A 21,177-nucleotide genomic window follows, 5' to 3' on the forward strand; every position below is an offset into this window, starting at 1 on the left:
ACTGGATTTCCCCTTGGCCCAGAGAATGACTCCACCCCTTTATTGGTAAGCAGAAGTTCCAAAACGTCTGCTTAGACATATAGAATTTCCAGAAAGTTTTTTTTTTTTTTTTTTAAGAAGTGGAGAAAATAAAAAGATCGTATACGTACGAGGCAGTGCGGTCATCCGGTTCCCATGTTTTTTGTTTTTTTTTTTGAAAGGAAGGGTCTACTCATGTGTACAACCGACCAATCGCGAGTGAGCATTTTTCGCGCTGGTCGGCCTCACAGTTTGAGTTCCCCGCAAAAGCCTTTTCTCTCCACTTGAATGAAATTCGTCGATTTACGCCATGGATAAACTCCTCGTTTCCGTTTAAGCGGCCGCCGGGACGACCAGCCTGCAGGTAAAGCCCCCGAATTCCGCCGCTCGTCTTTACTGACACGGTCCGAACCGAGAGGAGCCAAATCGGGGACTTTTTTTGTGGGAAAGTATACACTTGTCCGGGGCCCCAGCATCCATTTTAAGCCAGAGGCGGCTAGCTAGCCCATGCTAACTCTGCTCGCTACTTTTCAATGGACTTCGCCAGTTAGCATTTTTCGAAAGGAGCTGTCATGGCGCCGACAAAGTGACTCTTGCGAGCGAGTCGTAACCGAACGCCGAATTCAAACGAACCCAGTCGTCGAACAACCTTAATATACAGTTCGGTTTCGTCTAACGTTTTTTTTTTTTTTTTTGGTAATTTCCTCGCGCTAATGTTTTTGGCCTTTGTGTGGCGGCTTTGTCTAGTTGCTGGCTTAATGGCTGCCGTTCGCTAAGAGTTCCAAATGGGAATTAATGTTTGCTTATCTACCAATTCCAAGTACTCGTTTTTCAAATATCAGCCTACGTAGTGCACGAGAAGTAAAGTTGTGTAATTCAGAAGTACGTCTGGGCAGTGACAAGAAGTTGGTAGGATCGCAAGGCGCTCGCCAGACAAGATAAGTCGATCCCCGATGAGACTTGAAGCTTTCTAATAAATGTCGTGCATTGTGGCGGAGTTGGAGCATTTCGTGCATTTTATTGTCGTACGTGTCAGCTGTTGTCGTTTCCGCGGCTTTTCCAGGCGGCGATGTGCTCATTGGGCTTCGCCGCACGCGGTTCCTGCCCCCCCTTCTCCCAGATACCACCCACACCAACGCAGGCTGCAGCTTCCAGCTAGCACGTAGCTTGTCCTTTCTTCATTCGGATAGAGACTACTCGGCTGCAAGTCTCGCCGTTTTTGTCCTCCAATTTGTGTTGGTCAGTCTGAATGCAAGTTGTTATTTTGCAAAAGCAAGAGAGCAAACAGTGCACCTGGAACGTTGCGTGACAGGTGCAGTTTGTTCTGGACCCCTTAAGAATTTAGAGCAGGGCTGGACAAACTTTTTTTGTTTGAGGAGCACACGCGGAAAAAATAATCGCATTGCATCTGTGCTAGTATGAAACAGTTTGACTCAAATTTATCAAATATGCTCAAATCACCCATGCAAACAAAACTTTTTTTGTTGTTGTATTTTATATTTATTTTGGACAGCTCGGTGGAGCAGTGGTTAGCACGCTTCACAGTTCAGGGACTCGAGTTCAAATCCACCTGGCTCCGGCCTTCCTGTGTGGAGTTTTCATGTTCTCCCCGTGCCTGCTAAGGTTCTCTCCGGGCACTTCTAAAACATGCCTGCTGCAGCTAACGGCAGCTCATGTTAGCCGAGCGTGTTACAGCAATATTTTCAATAAAAGAAGCGATCGGACCGCACCACCGTCCGAGTCGATCCTTATTCACACACAGGAAACCGGGTCACCAGCAGCTGCTCCTCAAGGTGCTTTTTTTCGGAGCGTCCTCAGGAAGGGGCGTCGCCGCTGGCCTTTCTTCATCGCCCGAGGGTGACGATTTGAGCCTAGATCCAATTTCTGCTGTTTTCCCCACAGTGCGTGAAAGAGACTTGGACGGAATGGACAGCAAAGGGAGCTCCTTGCCTTCGATGCCCGAGCCGGCCAACCCCGTCAGCATGAAGCAGCCATCGGAGTCCCGCGGAGACCCCTCCTTGCTCATGGACCAGGCGGCGGCGCAACTGGCCACCACCTTGCAGGACGGCGTGCTCCAGAAGATGCCGGGCCACACCCACGCCACCCACGGTCACGAGCGGCTCAAGGACCTCACGTCTCTAGTGCTTAACAGCGACCAGGACGCCATCCCCAAACTGTGCGCCGCTGAGACGCCCGGGCCGAAGGGCGCCGAAGCCCCGCCTTCCGAAGGAGGCCATCAGCGCGCGTGCGGCCCGCCCGAGCTGGATGCGAGCGTACCCCGGGCTGTCAAGTCGCCGCTCTTAGAGCCGTGCTTGGCCGGCGGCGCCAGCTTGTCCGCCGCCGTTGTGGAAGGTGCGGCCTCGCCGCCCGAGGAGAGACAGGAAGTGAAGAAGAGGCGCGGGAGACCTCACAAACCAAAACCTAAAGCCAAGCCAGCTTCTTCCGCCGTACCCCATATTCACAATCCAGCTTTGGAGGCAGCAGATGAGGTTGGTTATTTTATTCTTCATTCACTGCTTTATCCCTTTGTTTGTTTGTAGGAAATGGGTGTTAAGTTCTAAGAAAACACTTGCAGTTGTATCTGCAAAACATTTTTTATTCCGTTTTTTATATATTTTTACGTTAAAACTTTTTTCATTTTTTTCATTCCACGATCCAAAGTCATTTGAAATGGGAGTCAGAACACACCTGCCACCATTTAGTTTGCCTCTGAGAAAGCTCAGCAGTTCTAATGGGCTTTTCCTGGCATTTTTGTAGTCCCGAGCCACGATCCGCAGAGAGCTTCCGCAGCATCAGAAGGATCTCGTTGTTCAAAGATATCAGTCAGGAGAAGGGTACAAAAGAATTTCCAAGGCATTAAATATGCCGTGGAACACCGTGAAGACAGTCATCATCAAGTGGAGAAAGTACGGCACGACCGTGACATTTCCAAGAACCGGACGTCCAAAACTGGTCAGGGAGGCTGCCAAGAGGCCCGCGCAAACATTGAAGGAGCTGCAGGAATTTCTGGCAAGTAATGGCTGTTAGCGTGTAGTATGTTTCACAACTATTTCTCATCTTCTTCCTATGTCGGGACAGTGGGGTATTGTGGCAAAAAAACACTCAATCTCCAATGAAACCAAGATTGGACATTTTGGCCGTAAATTCAAAAGTTATATTAGGCGTAAACACGACACTCCTAATCTCCAAAAGAACACTAAAACACCATGGTGGCGGCGTCATCAGGATTGGGGGTGTTTTTATTCAGCTGGCGAGGTTTTGGTCAAGCTTGAGAGGTAGAACAGCTGGATGTTTGTTGTTAATTTAGAGACATTCAAAATGGTGGCAGATGTTTGAAAGTGATTGGTTATTTCTGAACACAGCCAAATTCCCACTCAAGAGGGTGTGTAGACTTGTGCAACCACATTATCTCATTTCTTTATTGGGGTTAGCTCAAAAGCTGCCATAAAGCTCCGCTTCACATTGTTGCACATTGTGAATTTTGGGTTCACGAGAACCTCTGTCTCATCGCAGATTTTAGCGAAATATCCTCAAAAGAGACTTAACTCTAAAATTGCGCTTTTTACCGTTCTTTTCTCTGTTTTTGTTCTCTAGCCCACAATCATCTCTGAGCAGTCAGTCGACGCCCCAGAAGCTGTTTTCTCTGTTGGCGACGTGGTCTGGACCAAGGTGTCGGGGTACCCCTGGTGGCCTTGCATCGTGACCACCGACCCCGAACGCAACCACCACATCAAACCCACACCGAACGGTGAGTTCCCTCTCAACTATCACGCGATGCAAAGACTCTCAATATTCCCTTCAATATGTATCTGTCTGTTTTTTTTCTTTTTCTTTTGATAGCTAAAAGCAGGTCGGGGCTCCTTTACCATGTGCAGTATTTTGGAGATGCTCCCGAGAGGGGCTACGTTTTCGACAAGAACATGGTCTCCTTCGCCCGGGAGAGCCAGTACCAGGAGCTAACCCTGCGCAACAAGCAACCGGCCTCACTCATCCTCCACAAAAAGGTACTTACAACTCCCGCCGGCGAATCGTAGCTTTGTTGATAGATTGCACGGCTCGAATAACGTACACTATATGAATTAGTATCAAGCTAACAGAGCTGCATATAAATCAAGAAAAAGCTAATTGGGCTTCATTCTCGTGCAGTGTGTGGCAGCTTCTTTAGTTCATCATTAGCGGCACTTTTTACACACTTTCTCCCCCTGCCTCACATCATCAGTTCAGTTCGAATGAGCTACGCCATCCCCTGTCCCTCAATACAAATACAAACTTATGGGCCGCAGACCAGGACCTTTGGACCGGGAACAACCGCGACCAGGAACTCAGAGTTCCTGGAGTGTTGGGCGCGATTCAAGAAGGATCCTTAAAGAAGTCTTACAAATTTCTCAGTAAACGAAGGCGGCGTCTGGCTTTTACCCGCAGACGCTTCAGTCCGTGCCCCGTAAGCTTCGGCCCCAGTGGAAGATGGGCGTGATCCAGGCCACCGAGGCGCTGGCCATGTCGCTGGAAGACCGCTTGGCCAACTTCATCTTCGTGTACGACCACAACGGGCCCCACCTCAACCCCTGCATCCTGGACAAGCTGAAGCCGGAGCCCGACATGGAGGCCGAGGCCCGGCTTCTCGTGGGGCAGGTCGTAGCCAAAGGCGGACAGCGGCTCAACGGGGGCTTCCTGAACACAAACAAGAAAGATGGCGCTCCTTCGCTGCAGGTTCGGCCCACCGACCACGTTAACACCTTTTGGCACTGCCTTGAAAATGCCAGGTTGTATTTCCGAAAGTCTATTTAGTATTATTGTAAGTTACGATACACTATAAGGCGCACCTTCAATGAATGGCCTATTTTAAAAGGGGTTTCGTATATCGGGCGCACAGCATTATAAGTATATGAATACAGCAATGCTTATTAGAACACGCATTCATGCACTCATTCCGTCCTTGGAGAATATCAAGGTTTCACCTTTTTACATTCTTTTCTTTATGTCAAGAAGAAGCGAAGACACAAACAAGCTGTGTCCAATCTCAAAACGGATGGGAGGAGGAAGACATCAACAGCTGCAGCCAAAAAGAGGACGTTAGCTTCAGGTGAGTGGTTGATAGTAAATATATATTTATATTTGACGAGCTTCTGGTCCTTTCAAGGTCAGCCCAAGTTGGGTGATAATAAGGCCGGGCTAGTGAAAAATCCCCGGTCACCCAGGGGTTAATGTGGCATGCTTTGTCCCACTTTGTGCTTTTAGCTAAGAGAGGGCTAAAGCAAATCACCAAAAGGACAAACGACTTAGATGCAGCGGTGGACCAGCAGCCCAAAAAGAGGCGAAAAAAAGTGAGGCGATCCCGCATGTGTCATTGAGTGAGTCAGGAAACGCATATCAAGAGCCTTATTCATCATCAACAGGACCAGGCTTGGATGTTGGCCGGAGCCCACGACAAGCCCGCCAAGAGGCGGAAAGATGACAAAGACGCGAACGCGAGCAAGAAGCCACTGAAAGAGCGAAAAGGACTTCTTGCAGGTACAACTATCAGCACTCCATTAAGCTCCACAACTCCTTTGTTGAAGTGTCTTCCCTTACTCCAGATGACAAAGAAGCAGAGAAGCAAAAGCGCAAAAGGAAGCGGAAGCAGGATGGAGAGAACCTCAGCGAGCCCACCAAGTCCAAAAAGAGACGCTCCTCCCTATATACTGAACCGGAGGTCAGAGAGCACAATTACTCGACGGGCTTGCTGGTGCCTATACCAGCAGCAAATACAGTAAATGTGTTTGTGATGACCAATAGTATGTTTTGAATATATTGGTAGGTCTAGTTATCGTTAAATTATATTACATGGGGGGTCGTCACCGTGTCTGTTATGGCTGCGGACAGCAGGAAGAGTGTGTGTTGCTGCGTTGGCCGTAACGTCCCTAAAGCTCTCGCAGGCGCATGCGAAAAACCACACAATATCCCTTTAAACGGCAAAATAAGTAAAGCGTCGCTCTAAATGTTGTGCGCAGGGTTCCGGGAGCGAAGGATGTCCCGGTTCTCCCAGCGACAGCCTGGACGGCATGAAAAAGGGGGAACGCAAGAAAGAGTTTGTCTGCCAGGTCGCCCCTTTGAATTGTTTTACGGCCGCGAGAGCGAAAGCCGCGTTTGGGCTCGCTGACATTTTTGTGTTTTGGGGCAGGCCTGCGAGCGGGCCGGCGAGGACTTGCTTCCCTGCGAGGGTCAGTGCTGCGGGATGTTCCATCCGGGCTGTCTGGGCCAAAGCTTTAAGCCGGACGACAAGCCGCTATGTCAGCCGTGTAGCACGGGTGAGCACGCCGGCGCCTTCGAGGACCGTGGGAGATTTCAGCTCATTTCTCCTCGCAGGGCTCCACCCGTGCTTCACGTGCAAGAAGTCGGACGGCGATGTGCGGCGCTGTCACGTGGCGCACTGTGGCAAGTTTTACCACGAGGTGTGCGCCCGCCTCAGCCCGCTCACCGTCTTTGACAACAAAGGATTCCGCTGTCCGCTGCACACCTGCCTCAGCTGCCACTACGGCTGCCGCACGCAGCACAGGTCCACCAAAGGTCAGGACCTCTGCCGACGATTGGGAATGGACTGGTTACATTTTGAATAACCTGTGCGAACATATCACCGTGTTAAATTTACAGGTCTCAAATGTCATTTTTAAAAATGATTTGGATGAATGAAAATAGCATTTTTTAGTGACATTGAACATAACATATTTTATTAATGAGTTAACACAGGGGTGGGGAAACTGTGTAAGTGACTCAAGGCCCGCAAAGGCTTCTAAAGTTTGACAGAAGGGCGCATATTAGCCACATTTTAATAACAGATTAACCTCTTCATTAAATCTGGACACTTTTATCAGTTGAAAAAATCTTTTGTTTTCATGCAAGACTACAGAAATCAGAGAATAAGCACTTCGGAGGCTGAAGTCAGAAGAATCGGACAGTTTGAAGTGAAACTCATCACTGTACTGTTATTTAAAGAACAACACAGCCGTTCCCCCTCCACTTCGGCGGCGTGGAGTAGGGGGAAAAATAACCCCATCTAATTATCTTCAAAGAGGCGGCTCATTGACTCAGTAGGCTGGTTTGTAGCCCACGCTTACAGAAAGTTGAGTCACAAGACTAAAATTTGCTGAGGCCTTGAGTCATTCAGCTTGATTTCTACCACAGTACCTTGCCACAGACTTGCCTGAAACAAAAAGGCTACGCGGTATGATTCACATATACATACGTGTATTTCCATCCTTTTTCTAGAGCCGCTTATCTCCACAGGGGTCGCAGGCTTGCCGGTGCCTATTTTGGCTTATACATATTTTTGATTGTATATTTTCCATCAGGCCGGTTGATGCGTTGCCTGCGCTGCCCAGTGGCCTACCACATGGGCGACCAGTGCGTGGCGGCGGGCAGTGAGATGATCAGCAACACTGCCATCGTCTGCACCAACCATTTCAACGCCAAGAAGGGATACAGCCACCACAGTCACGTCAACGTCAGCTGGTGCTTCGTCTGCTCCAAAGGTACCCGGCCGACACCCCCATCCCTCCCCCCTTTTGTTTCTCTGAAATGGTAATAATTGACCCATTCAACTTTAACTTTCATTGGTCAGTTCAGTTTCATCCGCAACATAACAGTAAGTTTTTTTGTAAATCGCAATCAAAACAAACATACCTTAAAACGGAAAAAAACCTCACCCCAAAATAGTCGGCTAATTTACATCTGAGACCGTTCCCGTTCAGAAAGACGGAGGAAAAGCTGCTCTGTGCGTGCGCCTTGCAGGAGGTCAGCTGCTATGCTGCGAGTCTTGTCCCGCCGCCTTCCACCCCGACTGCCTGAACATCGCCATGCCCGACGGCAGCTGGTTCTGCAACGACTGCCGCGCCGGCAAGAAGCCCAAATACCGGGACATCATCTGGGTCAAACTGGGAACTTACCGGTGAGCCCAGCACTGCGAACGCCGCAATTTTTTATTTCTTTTTTTTGTGAAAACTGTTCTGCAATGACTTTGTTTTTATTGGTCCCCGCTTCAGATGGTGGCCGGCGGAAATTCACCACCCCCGCAACATCCCCACCAACATCCAGCACCTTCGCCACGAGATCGGAGAGTTTCCCGTCTTCTTCTTTGGCTCCAAGGACTACTTCTGGACCCACCAGGGTCGCGTCTTCCCTTACATGGAGGGCGACCGGGGAAGCAAGTACCAGAAAAACGGCATCGGCAAAGTCTTCAAGACGGGTAAAGATCCGCATGGAAATCCTTCCGGTTCATTTGAAACATTTCCTTAGCGGCTTTGCTTTCTTCAGCGTTGTTGGAGGCTGAATCTCGATTCAAGGAGATGAAGATGAAGCAGGAGGCCAAGGAGGCGCAGGAGAAAAATCGAAAACCGCCCCCGTACAAATTTATCAAGGTAGGATTAGGAAACATTCGTGAAACAACAGGCTGTTGCGTATGATCATAAAACATTCATCGTAGTTCCCCAAATATAAGACAGGTTTTTTTTCCCAAAAATTAAGGCCAGGAGTTTGGGTGCGTCCCATATAAATGTTCATTTTTTTTTTCAGTTTATTTTTTCGTCCTCCAATAATAAAAACTCAATTTATGCGGTCTGTAATGCGCATGGGATTATAAAGCGCACCGTCAGCCAGAGAATATTCCAGGCTTTTAGGTGCGCCATAGAACGCGGGAAATACGGTCAACGAAAACCCGCATTGACCAAAGCGCCGCGGGGCTACCCCGCCGACCGTATCGCCGCCTCCGTCCAGGTGAACAAACCGGTGGGAAAGGTGCAGGTGTACGCGGCGGACGTGTCGGAGATCCCCAAGTGCAACTGCAAGCCGTCGGTGGAGCGGCCGTGCGGCTTCGAGTCGGAGTGCCTGAACCGCATGCTGCAGTACGAGTGCCACCCGCAGGTGTGTCCCAGCGGCCAGCGCTGCTGCAACCAGGACTTCACCAAGCGCCTCTACCCCGACACCAAGATCATCAAGACGCCCGGCAAGGGCTGGGGCCTCGTCGCTCTGCGCGACATCAAGAAGGTGAGGGAGCGCGTTTCAGTGTTTTGGCTTCGATTTTCTACATTGGTACTTTTTCGGTCATTTGGCTTTTTACTGTCTTCACGTATTTTTTCATTGCGTTTTTTTTTTTTTTTAATTATTATTTTTGCTGTTTCTGGTGTAAATTGCCTTCATTTACATATTTTTTTTTACTGTTGGCCCACCAGGGCGAGTTTGTAAACGAGTACGTCGGCGAGCTGATCGACGAGGACGAGTGCCGGGCCAGGATCAAATACGCTCACGAGAATAACATCACCGACTTCTACATGCTCACTATTGACAAGGTATGTCGGCCCACGTGTATTTGCACGTACGCGCGTGTGTTTTGCGCGCGGTATCAATGTGCCGCTCGGCAGCGTATGCGAGAGCTGCGCGCTCAGCAGTTTCTCTTCCGCTGCGAGCGAGACGAAAAACACGGTATTGCATTGGGAACGTTACATGACAGCGGACCGTGACGTCACGGTTGGCAATACCACAAACACGGCACCGCCGCGTCACCGTCCGATCGTCACAACATCTTTCCCTCCCAAGGACCGAATCATCGACGCCGGTCCCAAGGGGAACTTCTCGCGTTTCATGAACCACAGCTGTCAGCCCAACTGCGAGACTCAGAAGTGGACCGTGAACGGGGACACCCGCGTCGGATTGTTCGCCGTCTGCGACATCCCGGCGGGTATTTTTCTACCGTCGCAAGCGAGAAATCTTAAGGAAGGCTCCGTGAGAAAACGCGCACCTCGTGACTCCGCGCTGTCCATTTCGGGCCGGCAGGAACCGAGCTGACCTTCAACTACAACTTGGACTGTTTGGGCAACGAAAAGACGGTGTGCCGCTGCGGCGCCCCCAACTGTAGCGGCTTCCTGGGAGATCGCCCCAAGGTCAAAAAAAAAAAAAAAATGCTCTGACAACGCAACAAGCAACTTCTCAACCTTTTTTAAATGATGTACCTTTCCACCTTCCCCGTCCACAGAACTCCAACGGTCAGGCGGCCGAAGCCAAAGGGAAGCGGCTGAAGCGCAAGTACAGGAAGCGGAGGACGGAGGGCAAGAAGTCGGACGACGAGTGTTTCCGCTGCGGCGACGGAGGGCAGCTGGTCATCTGCGACAAGAAGACGTGCACTAAAGCTTTCCACCTGTCCTGCCTCAACCTCTCCAAGAGGCCCTTTGGTCAGTCCACACACACACACACACACGTTTGTTCGGCTATACTTGTGAGGACATCCATTCACAGGATGCATTTAGCCCCTGACCTTGACCAATAGAAATGATGATACTTTACCAAACCCAATTCAAAGCTATACTATAAAAGCAAGTCTTGAACCCTCAAAAATAGGTCCAAACAAGTGAGGACCAACTTAATGTCCCCACTTCTTTAAAATGTCCTCACTGTGTCTGTAGAAAACTCAGTGTTTTTTTTACAGCTATAGCTGTACAGGATCACATACCATATTTTCCGCTCTAGAAGGCACACCTAAAAGCCTTGAATCTTCTCAAAAGTTGGCATTGAGTTTTATAGTCCTGTGCGCCTTGTAGAGTGGGCACATAAACCACAAGTTTTCATTTTAGGGGGACGAAAAAAATAGAACTTTATCACTTTAAATTCGGCAAATTTTTACCTCTGCATTTCAGTTATAAATGTTTTTTTTTTTTTTTTGCGCTGATTGGCGGGGGGTGGAGGTACTGCACTAGGGGTAACATGTGGATAACCACTGTGTAACCATATCAGGTCGCTGGGACTGCCCGTGGCACCATTGCGACATCTGCGGCAAGAACTCTGAGGCCTTCTGCCAGCTGTGCCCCAACTCCTTTTGCAAGGCCCACCAGGAGGGGGCGCTGCGTCCCTGGCCCCCCACCGGCCAGCTGTGCTGCCTGGATCACGACGAGCACCAAGACGCCACCCTTGCCCCGGTGGCCGCCACCGTTCCCAAGGGCCCCGGGAAGGCCCAAGTCAAAAACGCCAAGAGGAAAGCGGCCGAGGCTTAAACAATCAAAAAAAGTCAGGGAACAAGCTCGCCAATTACACTTTTTTTCAGGTTTTTCCTTTGTCTTCCTGCACTGAGCTACCCACTTCCTGTTCCTGGAAAAAATTCCACCACATTGCCTTTTTTTTTTTTTTTTTTTTAAATAAACAACCTTAGAGTAAGTCAAGGCTCATATACGAGTCCTCTTCTCCTTCGCGCGTAGTTTCCATCAAGACCAAAAAGTAGCAGGACGCATCCATCATGTTGCCAAATTTTCTTCTTTATTCTAATATATAGAGTATAAATAGTAAATATATATGTATATGCCAGGAATGACTACCTTTTACTGTGCTTAGTCCACTAGTGTCAATCATACTATTTTTGGGGGGTGGTAATAATAGATAAATATAACAACCCTGTGATAAACACTACTGAGACATTGAAGGGTTCCACGCACATTTTTTTCTACTCTTCATTGGAGCAATACCGTATTGTTAGTCTCTTGTTAATAAAGGAATTGGTTTTTGAATCACAAAGATTGGATAATCAAAATGCTGCTTTAGTTTAAGAGCTATGCTGGAATGTGTCCTTCGGTCAGCTTTAAAAGAGATATGTTCTTTTGTTTTTTTGCCAGAGAAATCATGACCTGTCAAAGTTGTATTCCTAATTTCCCAGGTTGCCTGAAAGCACCCTGCTTGCGTGCGGGATGTGTGGGTTTTTTTTTTTCTTTCATTGCGCTAACTTTTTTTGAGTCGACTGTAAGTAGTGGATTGTTGTGAGTTAACTGGTTTGTACCTGCTCAATGTCCCCCCGAAACCACAAACTAATATGTACATACTGTAAAAGTGCCCATAGTGATGCCTTCTATTGTAAATATATCATTTTTTTTCCTCATCACTTTGTCGATGCTTGTTTTTTTCACAGTCAGAAAAAGATTAGTCATCCTAAACACTATAAATTACGCACGGTCAAACTGCGTTTTACATCAAATAAAGGATCTTTCATTCGGCTAACACATTGAAAGATGATTTCAAATTGACAATTTTGAACATGTTTGTGCCACTGAAGTCTGAAAGGCGATCTCAATTTTTTTATTTTGTACATTACAACCCTAACGCATTTCCACGTCGTTTGAAAACAAACGAAAACGAAATGCATTCATAGCCATATATAAGGATTGGCTTACGCACACGAATATTTATAACTAGTGATAATTGCTTTTTTTTTTTTTTTTTTTTTTTTTTAAACACGCGCCACCCAGCCTCACGTTTCCGGTAGGCGGATCCCGGGCTAACGGATGAATGACGTCAAAGGAAGCCCTTCCCCGGGTTAGCTGTCATTCAAGGCCTCCTTTTCGAGCGTGCGGGGAACGGGAAGGGCATGAAGAACAGAACCGGGTCCTCCCAAGTTCTACTGTTATTTAACATTTTTGTTTTTATGTCCCCTCTCGCCAGCCTTAGGACTCTACTTTACTTCCGTCTCGACAAACGTTTAGCCTAGCTTACTAGCTAGCCAGCGCAGCGGGCAATAAAACGAAACAAAAAGAAGACTGTAAAGCTTCTACATGGCGTTAATCCTGTTTACGAGGTCCAGGGCACCTTTAATGACAACCTCCAGGTCGTTAAATAGCGATCTCAGAAAAGCCAAAGGTAAGTAGACCTTTGTTTTCGTTAATAATTCTGTAGGCCTCTGCGTGTGCGTGTATGTGTGTCGGGGTCTCTCGATGTAGCTAACTAGCTTGTTCAAGTTAGCATTTGCGGTAGTTTTCCGTTGGAGTTTCCGGCAGTGAAATGGCGGCTGGGTCATTGTTCGCTTCTAAATGTTCCAAAAAACAAAAAGGCGCGTTGTGTAAGCTTCCAGCAAATGAATGTTTTCAAGTGGGAAGAGAAGTCAGGAACGGGGTCAGTTGAGGACAGCGGCTCGGGTCGCCTTGGATGCGAGGATGCCAGTTGCCATAGCAACGCCTTCTGCTTTTTGTACGCCCTTCAAATATTCAGCTTGTCGTTTGTCTATGTCTGAAGACGCTCTTTTCGTTGTTCTTTTACTTTTCCCGAGCCGGTGCTTCTCAATTATTTATTATTTATTTATATTTCCAGGAACGAGAAAAGAGAGAAAATATATTGCGCCTCCTCACTTGCTGCAGTGACAATAAATAAGACCATTATCTATAAAGATGATGATAAACTGTATTTTTTAACATTAACCAAAAAAAGCACAACCTGAAAATGGCCAAGGCTAACCTGCAATTGTTATCTTTTTTTTTTTTTTTTTTAACCATTTAATGCAGGGGTGTCAAACTCGTTTTAGATCTTGTGCCGCATGGAGGAAAATCTATTCCCAAGTGGGCCGGATTACTAAAATTGGTATATATTTATAGAACTTTAAAACAACAACTTCAAACTTATTATTCTTTTTAAATACTGCCCAAAATATTACAAGCACAACATTGCTATTAATCACGAAACAATAACATTACTATGAATCATAAAATTGTTTTTTTTATTTAATGAAAAAGTTCAGAGCATTTTTATACTAGACCAAATCATCTCGCGGGCCGGCTTGAACCTATTTGCGGCCAGCGCATTCTAGGCGTGCTTTCCAGTGGTTTCCCTCGCTGACATTTGGAAGTCACGTGCTTCCAGTACGCTCTGAGTGTGCAACTTTGCCATCTGAGGGCCAAGGGGGAGGGGCGTGGCCTAACTCATTGGCCCGAAGCGTACGAGGCCCTCCCAGTGGGCCCGCTCTGATGATGACATCATTGGGCCACTTCATTAGGTACACCTTCCGATGTCGAAAAATGTCGGAAGCATCCCGCGCCTTTTTGTTTTTGTTTGAATTCACGTAAGGCTGCAAGTAACATGATTATTATGATTGGTTTGACTTGTTTGTTCAGAACATCTCTATAAATTGGCAAAAGTCTTGCTTTTCAAAGTTGAGGCAGACGTTTGAAAAAGTTTTATTTTGAGTCAACATTCTGAGATTCTGAAGATTGCACAGTCTCCCAACGATTCATCGATGAGCAAAAATAATTATCGATAAATATGATTAGCGCTTTATTAGTTGTTCATTAATCATTACAACTCTATCTGAGATTAAAATTGAATATCGGCGCCAAATATCGGTAGTTGGCCAGAAAACAAAAGAAAACAGGGGTCTATTCTTTCCTTAGTGTACCTGGAGCGGCTGCTGTCTCGCGGGTATCGGCTGTTGCGCAACGAAATAAATATGTTTGCTTCCTGTGTGCACAGGGAAACTCAAAGATGCTTCTTGCGTAGGCTACACTGCGTTGAGACTCTCCAGTCAAAGGTGAGGACAAAGCCGCGGGGAGAAGTTGTCTTTGGTTCATTAACCGCACTTGGACCTAAGCCGTTTTTTCGCAAGCGTCGCATGGCGCGAGCAAATTCGACCCGGGTCAGTCGTCTCGAGCCCAACCGCCGATTTTGGTATTGCCTCCGCAGATCGGACGGCTTCCGCCCGGTCAGCGCGGCCCACTTTTCTCAGTTCGGCCCCTCCCCCCTCTCGAGTTCGGACCCGCGGCGTTTATTCCGCGGTTTATCCTGGGCTCCCCCTTCGCCGCACCCGGCCGTCTCCGGCGCGACGGGAGCCTGGCGGCGGGACGCCCGGCGGCTGCACGTCTCGCCGGCCAGGCGGGACGACTCCAAGGTGGAGAAGTCCCTGCGCTTGCTGAAGGACAAGAAGAAGCTGGAGGAAGGGGGCCCCGTGTACAGCCCCGCCGCGGACGCCGAGCCCGTCCGCCGGACGTTGCGCCAGCGGGTGCTGGACGAAATCAAACATTACTACCACGGCTTCCGGCTGCTCTTCGTGGACACGGGCATCGCCGGACGAATGCTGTGGCGGGTGCTCAACGGGCACGGCCTCTCCCGCCGGGAGAGGAGACAGGTGGGCAACCTTGTCAACCGCTGCGATCTTCAAGTTGGGCTGCACAATATATGGCGAGGATTTTCCTCATTGCCGTTGTTGCAGAGACCTGCTAGAGGTTTGCTCTAAATTCACTATTATTGTATTGACATCAACATTTAGCCACCTGTAGCACGTTTTTTTCCAATATCATGCTGCCCTATTTTGAATACTCGTTTTGTTTTCGGGATTTCAAAGTCTCAGTAGGGGTTTCGTAGTTTTTATGGTTTCATTGATGAGAAAAATACAAATAATTAAACGAAGAGGTGCACGACTGATTGTTGACGGGAGAAGAAGAAAATAACGGCATGCGAGCTCGTCATCTGACTTGGACTCAACAATATTTTTTGCCAGTTCCTGCGGACGTGCGCCGACGTCTTCCGCCTTCTCCCCTTCCTGGTGTTCATCATCGTCCCCTTCATGGAGTTCTTGCTGCCCGTGGCGCTCAAGCTCTTCCCCAACATGCTGCCGTCCACGTTCGAGACGCAGTCCAAGAAGGTGAGGCGGCCTGAAACGAGGGCGCCGCTTTCCCCGTCGCGTCTGATGTGAACTTTCACCCCGTCGGGCGCTCGGACGATTTCGCTCGACGAGCTTTAATCCTATTGGCTCGCTAATCTTATCTGTTTGTACTTATAGCAAGGTTATGTTGCCTGTCGGACGACAGATCTGTTTGACCCCTTTTTGATGGTTTTGATGCGTGACGTCAAAGGAAAAGCATAAAAAAACACTAGCGGGCGAAAATATTGCATAAATATGCCAGTCCCTTCTAAATACTTGCAAATGGGAGGTGGAGAGGTACACCTATATGTTGGAATTTAGCCCATGTCAGGCTCATTTATTGCCGTAAAAAATGGAAATATTGTCAATTTTTTTTTTACATATTGAACACTCGATGTCGTATCGTGCATTTCCCGCGATTATTTTTGCATTAATCCTTTCAATGGCAACTCGCGAATAGGGTGGAGTAGAAATGTTTGTGTCGACACCCCAAAAGCACCAGGTGGCGCTAGCGGCCGACCTCTGACATTTGCAAGTCTATGAATCACTTGATTGGCTTATGCTGGACTCCCCTAATGCAAAAGTCTTCAAAAGAATCAAAAGAGATTTCTTGTCACCCGTATAGCACAAAGTTCTCAGTTTCTAGCTCATTTCCTGTACGTGGGCGCAGGAGGAGAGGTTGAAAAAGGAGCTTCGCGTCAAGCTGGAGATGGCCAAGTTCTTGCAGGACACCATCGAGGAGATCGCCTTGCGGAACAAGGCGGCCCAAGGTGACGTGGCCGAAGAATTCTCCACCTTTTTCCAGAAGGTGAGCGGTCAAACACGAGTCGCAGCCCAATTTGCTAAATAGGAGGAGAATTCCCAAAGTTGCGAGTTGGCTCCGCTGATTGCCGCCGCGCGCGCAGATCCGCGACTCGGGCGAGCGTCCCAGCAACGAGCAGATCCTGCGCTTCTCCAAACTGTTTGAGGACGAGCTGACGCTGGACAACCTGACCCGGCCCCAGCTGGTGGCGCTGTGCCGCCTGCTGGAGCTGCAGTCCATCGGCACCAACAACTTCCTGCGCTTCCAGCTCATCATGAAGCTGCGCAACATTCGCGCCGACGACAAGGTTCGGCACAAAAAAACCAAAAACAAAAGCGGCAACGGTTCAGCCCGCGCGACGACGGCAAACTTCTTCCTCCCAGCTGATTGCCGAGGAGGGCGTGGAGAGCCTCAACGTCAACGAGGTGCAGGCCGCCTGCCGCGTTCGAGGGATGCGATCGCTGGGCGTCACCGAGGAGCGACTCCGCCAGCAGCTCGGCCAGGTGCCCCGAGTCTGCCGGCTTCGCGATGCTGTGTACTTTTTCCGCCAAATATTCCGGCCGTGGAACGGATGTTGTCATTTGTTTCTTTTTTGGCAGTGGCTGGAGCTCCACCTGAAGCAGCAGATCCCCACCTCCCTGCTGCTGCTGTCCCGGGCCATGTACCTCCCGGACACGCTGTCCCCCGCCGACCAGCTGAAGACCACCCTGCAGACGCTTCCCGACATGGTGGTACGTGGCGTGGCGTCCGCCGCCGGCGTTTGGCCCTTGACCGACCCCGCTCCTTCCCCAGACCAAGGAGGCCCAGATGATGGCGGCCGAGATGGAGCTGTCCAAAGTGGACAACAAGACCAAAGTGGAGAGCACGCTGCGGGAGGAGGCGGCCATTCGCCAGGACAACAAGGACAGGGAGCTGGAGCGCCTGGCCGACGCCGCCGAGAAGGCCGCCGAGAAGGCCGCCGGGGTACCCCGACGCCGGCGCGCTTGCGCGTGTGTGGACGTGGCCGCGAACCTTGGGCGCCCCCCGCAGGACGGCGAGGAGCCGGAGGCCGAGCGTATGGCGCGGACCTCGTCTCAGGCCGACGAGCTCAGGGACGCCGCGCCCGTCGTGGAAGGGGTTAAAGTAAGATCTTTTTTTGCATTTTTGATCAGACGTGTCCAGCAATGGCTCTGCTGTGCTTTTGCGTGTCGAATGGGACTGGGCCCGATGGCCTCCATTTTTTTTTTTCCCCCTCACTCTGAATGATTGTGATGAACCCTGCAACCATTTATTCCAAGGGGAGTTCAACCTCAACGATCTCTTTAACAACAATAACAACAACACAATAATAATAATCATGATAAATACATTTTTAAAGCGATGAATTCATCAAATTAATTCTGTTTATTACGCTGCCTTTTTTTTTTTTTTTACACGTATTTCTTTTTTGATTGACTGACTGAAGCTTTTGCTTTGTCGCTTCGTTTTTATTTCCTCTGTCCTTTTCCATCTTTGGCTTCACCTTCTGGCACCGCAACAGTTTGAACAATGGCAGACATTCCTGCGCTATCAGGTTAGCGTGGATGCTAGCTCTTCCTCCCAAACCATCCCTGCGCTGGCGCTCGTAGAGGTTCCTCAGGTTCCCCTCCGTGTGGTGCTCTTCCACTGTAGCTTCCCTGAATATCCCCCACCCTGAATTTCATTCCGAATTGTGTCCCTCGTGATTGTTGCCAAGCATTGTGCAAATTCCTCAGTGACCCCCCCCTCCCCCCCCAGTGCCGGTTCATTTCCGTCTCTTCTCGTCTCCCAAGGGCGAGGAGATCACCAAAGAGGAGATCGACATGATCAGCGACGCCTGCTCCAAGCTGAAGGAGCAGAAGAAGCTGCTGACTCTGGAGAAGGAGGAGCTGGAGGAACTCAAGGATGACGTGCAGGAGTACAGCGAGGTGCGCGCTCCTCCCCTTTTGCGCCTCCAAAAGCACACATCCGTAGCCAAAGCCAGGTCCGGCCTCTCCGTCCCCGGCGCTCGCCTTGACTTTGCCGTGTCCCGACGTCGCGCAGGACCTGGAGGAGATCAAGAAGGAGCTCTCCAAGACGGGCCAGGAGAAGGCGCTGTGCGAGTCGAAGGCCAGCCAGCGCCTGTCCAAGAGGGTCAACCGCATGATCGGACGCATCGGCAAGATCATCGGCGAGCTGGAGAAGGACAAGGTGCTCCTGGACGGGCGGATGGACGGCGGGACCACGCCGCCTATCGGGTAAGAGACGCGAGGGATGCCGCCGCCGCCTCCTCTTCATCATCGCCTTCCTCTTCCTCCTCGCTTGCATGGTAAAATCCCGGTGGAGATCAGTGGCTCAAATCCGTCCGTTTGCCAGCACAAATATCAGACAAAATCAAACATCTTCATGCTCCTCAATTGCCATTTTCAGCTTGTTCTTGGCTAAATATAGAAACGCCACAAGGTAAGCTGATTTTTTTCTTCTTGGGGGGGGGGGCGCTTCCACCAAGGCTAACACGGTATTGCGGTCGCCTGCTGTGATTGTTCCCGCGAAGCTTCCGGCCTGCCTCCGACCGACCAACCGCATTAATACTACGTACGGTAGCGCTACGGCGCCGGCCCACTTTCATCCGTCATAGTTTGAATGGAATCATTTTGTTTATCCAAAATAATTGAGGGATCGGTATCCGAAAAGTTTCATAATCGTACCGGCGTGGGTCGGAAACAAAAAGACGGGTCTGGAACATCCCTTCCATTTGCTATCAAGCCATCGATTGAGAATAAACTACTCAATGGAAGTGATCGCTTTAGTATTTAATATGTAAAGTGCCCGACCGTAATGGATTACTTCATCACTTAATGTAATTGATGGCTTTGGGTCAGGAGTGTCAACGTTGTTGAAGCTTGCGGGCCGCACGGAAGAAAATCGATTCCCAATAAAATCATGCTTGTAAACTGTATTTATACGACGTCAAATTTGTTCTTCCTTTTTTGAAATAAAGTACAAGCACAACATCACTATCAGTCATAAAATATATTACTATTAATCATACCACATTTCAAGTTTTTCATTTTATTCTTGATCCTTTTTTTATACTTGACAAAATCATCTCGCGGGCCGGAACTTTCGCTCTTCTAGTAGCCGAGTACCGAAGTGACTGAAGTCATACTTCATTTCCCGCCCATTTTCAGACAAACTCTTGAAAAAGCTAAAAAAAAAAAAAAATGTCTGGTTTGGAACGGGTCAACTGTAGCCTGTGTTTTTGCGAGCATGAATTAACAAGATCCGGGAAGCTTCTGGAAGCTTGCCGGCAAACCTTGGGACGCGCGGCAGGCGGCGGGACGCGCGCGGCATGCCCCCGGCCCGGCCCCGCCCCCCCGCCCGCGAATCAACGTTCCCGATCCAAAGAGCGAAAATCTCCACCGCCTTTTCCTGCCAGCCCCGCCCAAGGCGGTAACCCCTTTTCCCGTATCCAGTCTCTTCTACACCTTCAGGGAGAACCTGATCAGCATCGACGAGCTGATCGGCGTCATGCGGCAGATCCAGAACATCCCCGAGCACAAGCTGCGGAGCATCGCCCAGGCGCTGGACGACAACAAGGACGGCAAGATCGACATCGACGACGTCATCAAGGTGCGCCCCTCGCGTTTTTCGATGACGCGCTTCAAAACAAACCTAAACCCTGTAGAAAAAGTTCACGTTTGAATTGTTTTTGGGGTGGGGGGGGCCAAGGTGGTGGAGCTGATCGACAAGGAGGACATCGACGTGTCCGCGGCGCAGATGGCCGACGTCTTGGCCATGCTGCAGAAGGAGGAGATGCTGACGGAGAAGGAGAAGGCCAAGGAGAAGGCCCAGAAGGCGGAGCGAGCCCAGAAGGCGGAGCAAGCGGCCGAGCTCAACGGCTAGAAGGCGGCGACGACCGCGACCGCGACGAAAACTTGCCTTGCCAAAAGCGTCCCCTCGAAAAAAAATGTCTCTCTACTGATGGTGTCAATGACACTTTTTTTTTTTTTTATCTCTAATAATTTACTGGACCAGGGGACGACGTTGGAATCCTTCCTTTTCCCCGGCAGGATTAAAAAAAAAAAAGCCTAACGTGGACAATCAAAGACGAGCGACGCGATGTGCACTTTAGTCCCAAATGTCATTCCTCGCCATTGTTTTCATCTCCATTGTATTTGACTTCAACCAAAGAAGAGGCCATTCCAAGCGTTTCATTTGTGCCCGTGAAAAAAGCGCCGAAATGCCAGCAAACGCACAACACAAAAGCTGGCCAAATTCTCACTTTTTTCCCCTCCCTGAGAATTCCAACTTTGCTTCTCGGAGTTCAATTTTAAAGGGAGAATTCCGAACAAAATTCGGAGCTTAATCTTAAAACGTCACCCTTTAAAATAGGAAGCGTGTCAGTGGCTCTGATTTCGAATTCGGGATTCTCTTCTCAGTATTCTGACATTTTCAGAAGTTGGGATTCTCCCTTTGTCCCCAAACCTCAAAATCCCGAATCCAAAATGAGAATTCCGTCATTGCCGCCATCGAGTTTGAAAAACGGAGCCCTTTGCGTCACCTCGCTCAAACCGTCCTCGTCCTTCTTGTCTCATAGGGACAAAGCAATAATATGCAGTCAAGATTTGTGTTTTTTTAAAGTGATTATTTAGCGTAGCGGGAGCAGAGGCCACGAGTTTGGCCTCGCTCGCTTTGGACCGAAAAGGAACGTGTGGCCACGGCCGTTTGCCGCCCGCCGATGGACTGTCGGACTGAGCGGACAGCGTATTGATTGTCGCCACGAAGCGCATGAGCATCCTTTTGCCTCTTTCTATTTATTATTTATTTAACCTTAATGCAAATTTGGAGATTTTTTTTTTTTTTTTTTTTGCAGGACGTTTCACTTGAAATCGCTTTTTTTTTTTCAATCAGATGTATATAATTGTAAAAAATGTCCAAAAAGTGAAATAAACCAAAAGATGTCAGACTC

General features: G+C 49.2%; 2 protein-coding genes across 6 annotated transcripts; both read left to right on the forward strand.

Annotated features, from left to right (window-relative positions):
• Positions 1–264: 264 nt before the first annotated feature.
• Positions 265–11,905, forward strand: nsd2 (nuclear receptor binding SET domain protein 2). Of its 3 annotated transcripts, XM_088434022.1 has the most exons (23): positions 265–382; positions 1,921–2,507; positions 2,776–3,027; positions 3,613–3,766; positions 3,859–4,022; positions 4,441–4,728; positions 5,005–5,101; positions 5,257–5,342; positions 5,415–5,529; positions 5,595–5,710; positions 6,009–6,098; positions 6,179–6,305; positions 6,364–6,564; positions 7,347–7,526; positions 7,786–7,942; positions 8,037–8,239; positions 8,308–8,411; positions 8,767–9,036; positions 9,222–9,338; positions 9,586–9,727; positions 9,823–9,929; positions 10,022–10,217; positions 10,777–11,905. In XM_088434022.1, the coding sequence occupies exons 2-23, from the start codon at positions 1,944–1,946 to the stop codon at positions 11,031–11,033; spliced, it is 3,987 nt and encodes a 1,328-aa protein (XP_088290148.1). In that variant the 5' UTR covers positions 265–382; positions 1,921–1,943; the 3' UTR covers positions 11,034–11,905. The 3 variants fall into 3 exon arrangements, with proteins under 3 accessions (XP_088290148.1, XP_088290146.1, XP_088290147.1); XM_088434020.1 differs by lacking the exon at positions 2,776–3,027; XM_088434021.1 differs by lacking the exon at positions 2,776–3,027 and having other exon boundaries at positions 5,008–5,101.
• Positions 11,906–12,306: 401 nt separating this feature from the next.
• Positions 12,307–21,177, forward strand: letm1 (leucine zipper-EF-hand containing transmembrane protein 1). 3 transcript variants are annotated; one of them, XM_088433491.1, is made up of 15 exons: positions 12,307–12,660; positions 14,260–14,317; positions 14,470–14,911; positions 15,284–15,427; positions 16,098–16,235; positions 16,333–16,536; positions 16,613–16,732; positions 16,829–16,960; positions 17,022–17,192; positions 17,259–17,351; positions 17,749–17,781; positions 18,020–18,154; positions 18,270–18,463; positions 19,682–19,838; positions 19,938–21,177. In XM_088433491.1, exons 1-15 carry the CDS (start codon positions 12,576–12,578, stop codon positions 20,109–20,111), a joined length of 2,280 nt encoding a protein of 759 aa, XP_088289617.1. In that variant the 5' UTR covers positions 12,307–12,575; the 3' UTR covers positions 20,112–21,177. The 3 variants fall into 3 exon arrangements, with proteins under 3 accessions (XP_088289617.1, XP_088289616.1, XP_088289618.1); XM_088433492.1 differs by lacking the exon at positions 17,749–17,781 and having other exon boundaries at positions 12,308–12,660; XM_088433490.1 differs by lacking the exon at positions 17,749–17,781 and having other exon boundaries at positions 17,022–17,351; positions 19,700–19,838.

The sequence above is a fragment of the Hippichthys cyanospilos genome, chromosome 14 (assembly GCF_059441005.1).
Source record: "Hippichthys cyanospilos isolate Australia breed blue-spotted pipefish chromosome 14, RoL_Hcya_1.0, whole genome shotgun sequence".
In the NCBI taxonomy this organism is placed as follows: Eukaryota; Metazoa; Chordata; class Actinopteri; order Syngnathiformes; family Syngnathidae; genus Hippichthys; species Hippichthys cyanospilos.

What these genes read in the sequence shown, in the direction of transcription:
- nsd2 (XM_088434022.1), top strand. Translation starts at nt 1,944, where the DNA reads ATGGACAGCAAAGGGAGCTCCTTGCCTTCGATGCCCGAGCCGGCCAAC. An exon ending in ATGGCGCTCCTTCGCTGCAG is followed by an intron (nt 4,729 to 5,004) that starts GTTCGGCCCACC and finishes CTTTATGTCAAG; the next exon opens with AAGAAGCGAAGACACAAACA. An exon ending in ATGTCAGCCGTGTAGCACGG is followed by an intron (nt 6,306 to 6,363) that starts GTGAGCACGCCG and finishes TTCTCCTCGCAG; the next exon opens with GGCTCCACCCGTGCTTCACG.
- letm1 (XM_088433490.1), top strand. Translation starts at nt 12,576, where the DNA reads ATGGCGTTAATCCTGTTTACGAGGTCCAGGGCACCTTTAATGACAACC. An exon ending in TTGAGACTCTCCAGTCAAAG is followed by an intron (nt 14,318 to 14,469) that starts GTGAGGACAAAG and finishes TTGCCTCCGCAG; the next exon opens with ATCGGACGGCTTCCGCCCGG. An exon ending in TCTCCACCTTTTTCCAGAAG is followed by an intron (nt 16,236 to 16,332) that starts GTGAGCGGTCAA and finishes CCGCGCGCGCAG; the next exon opens with ATCCGCGACTCGGGCGAGCG.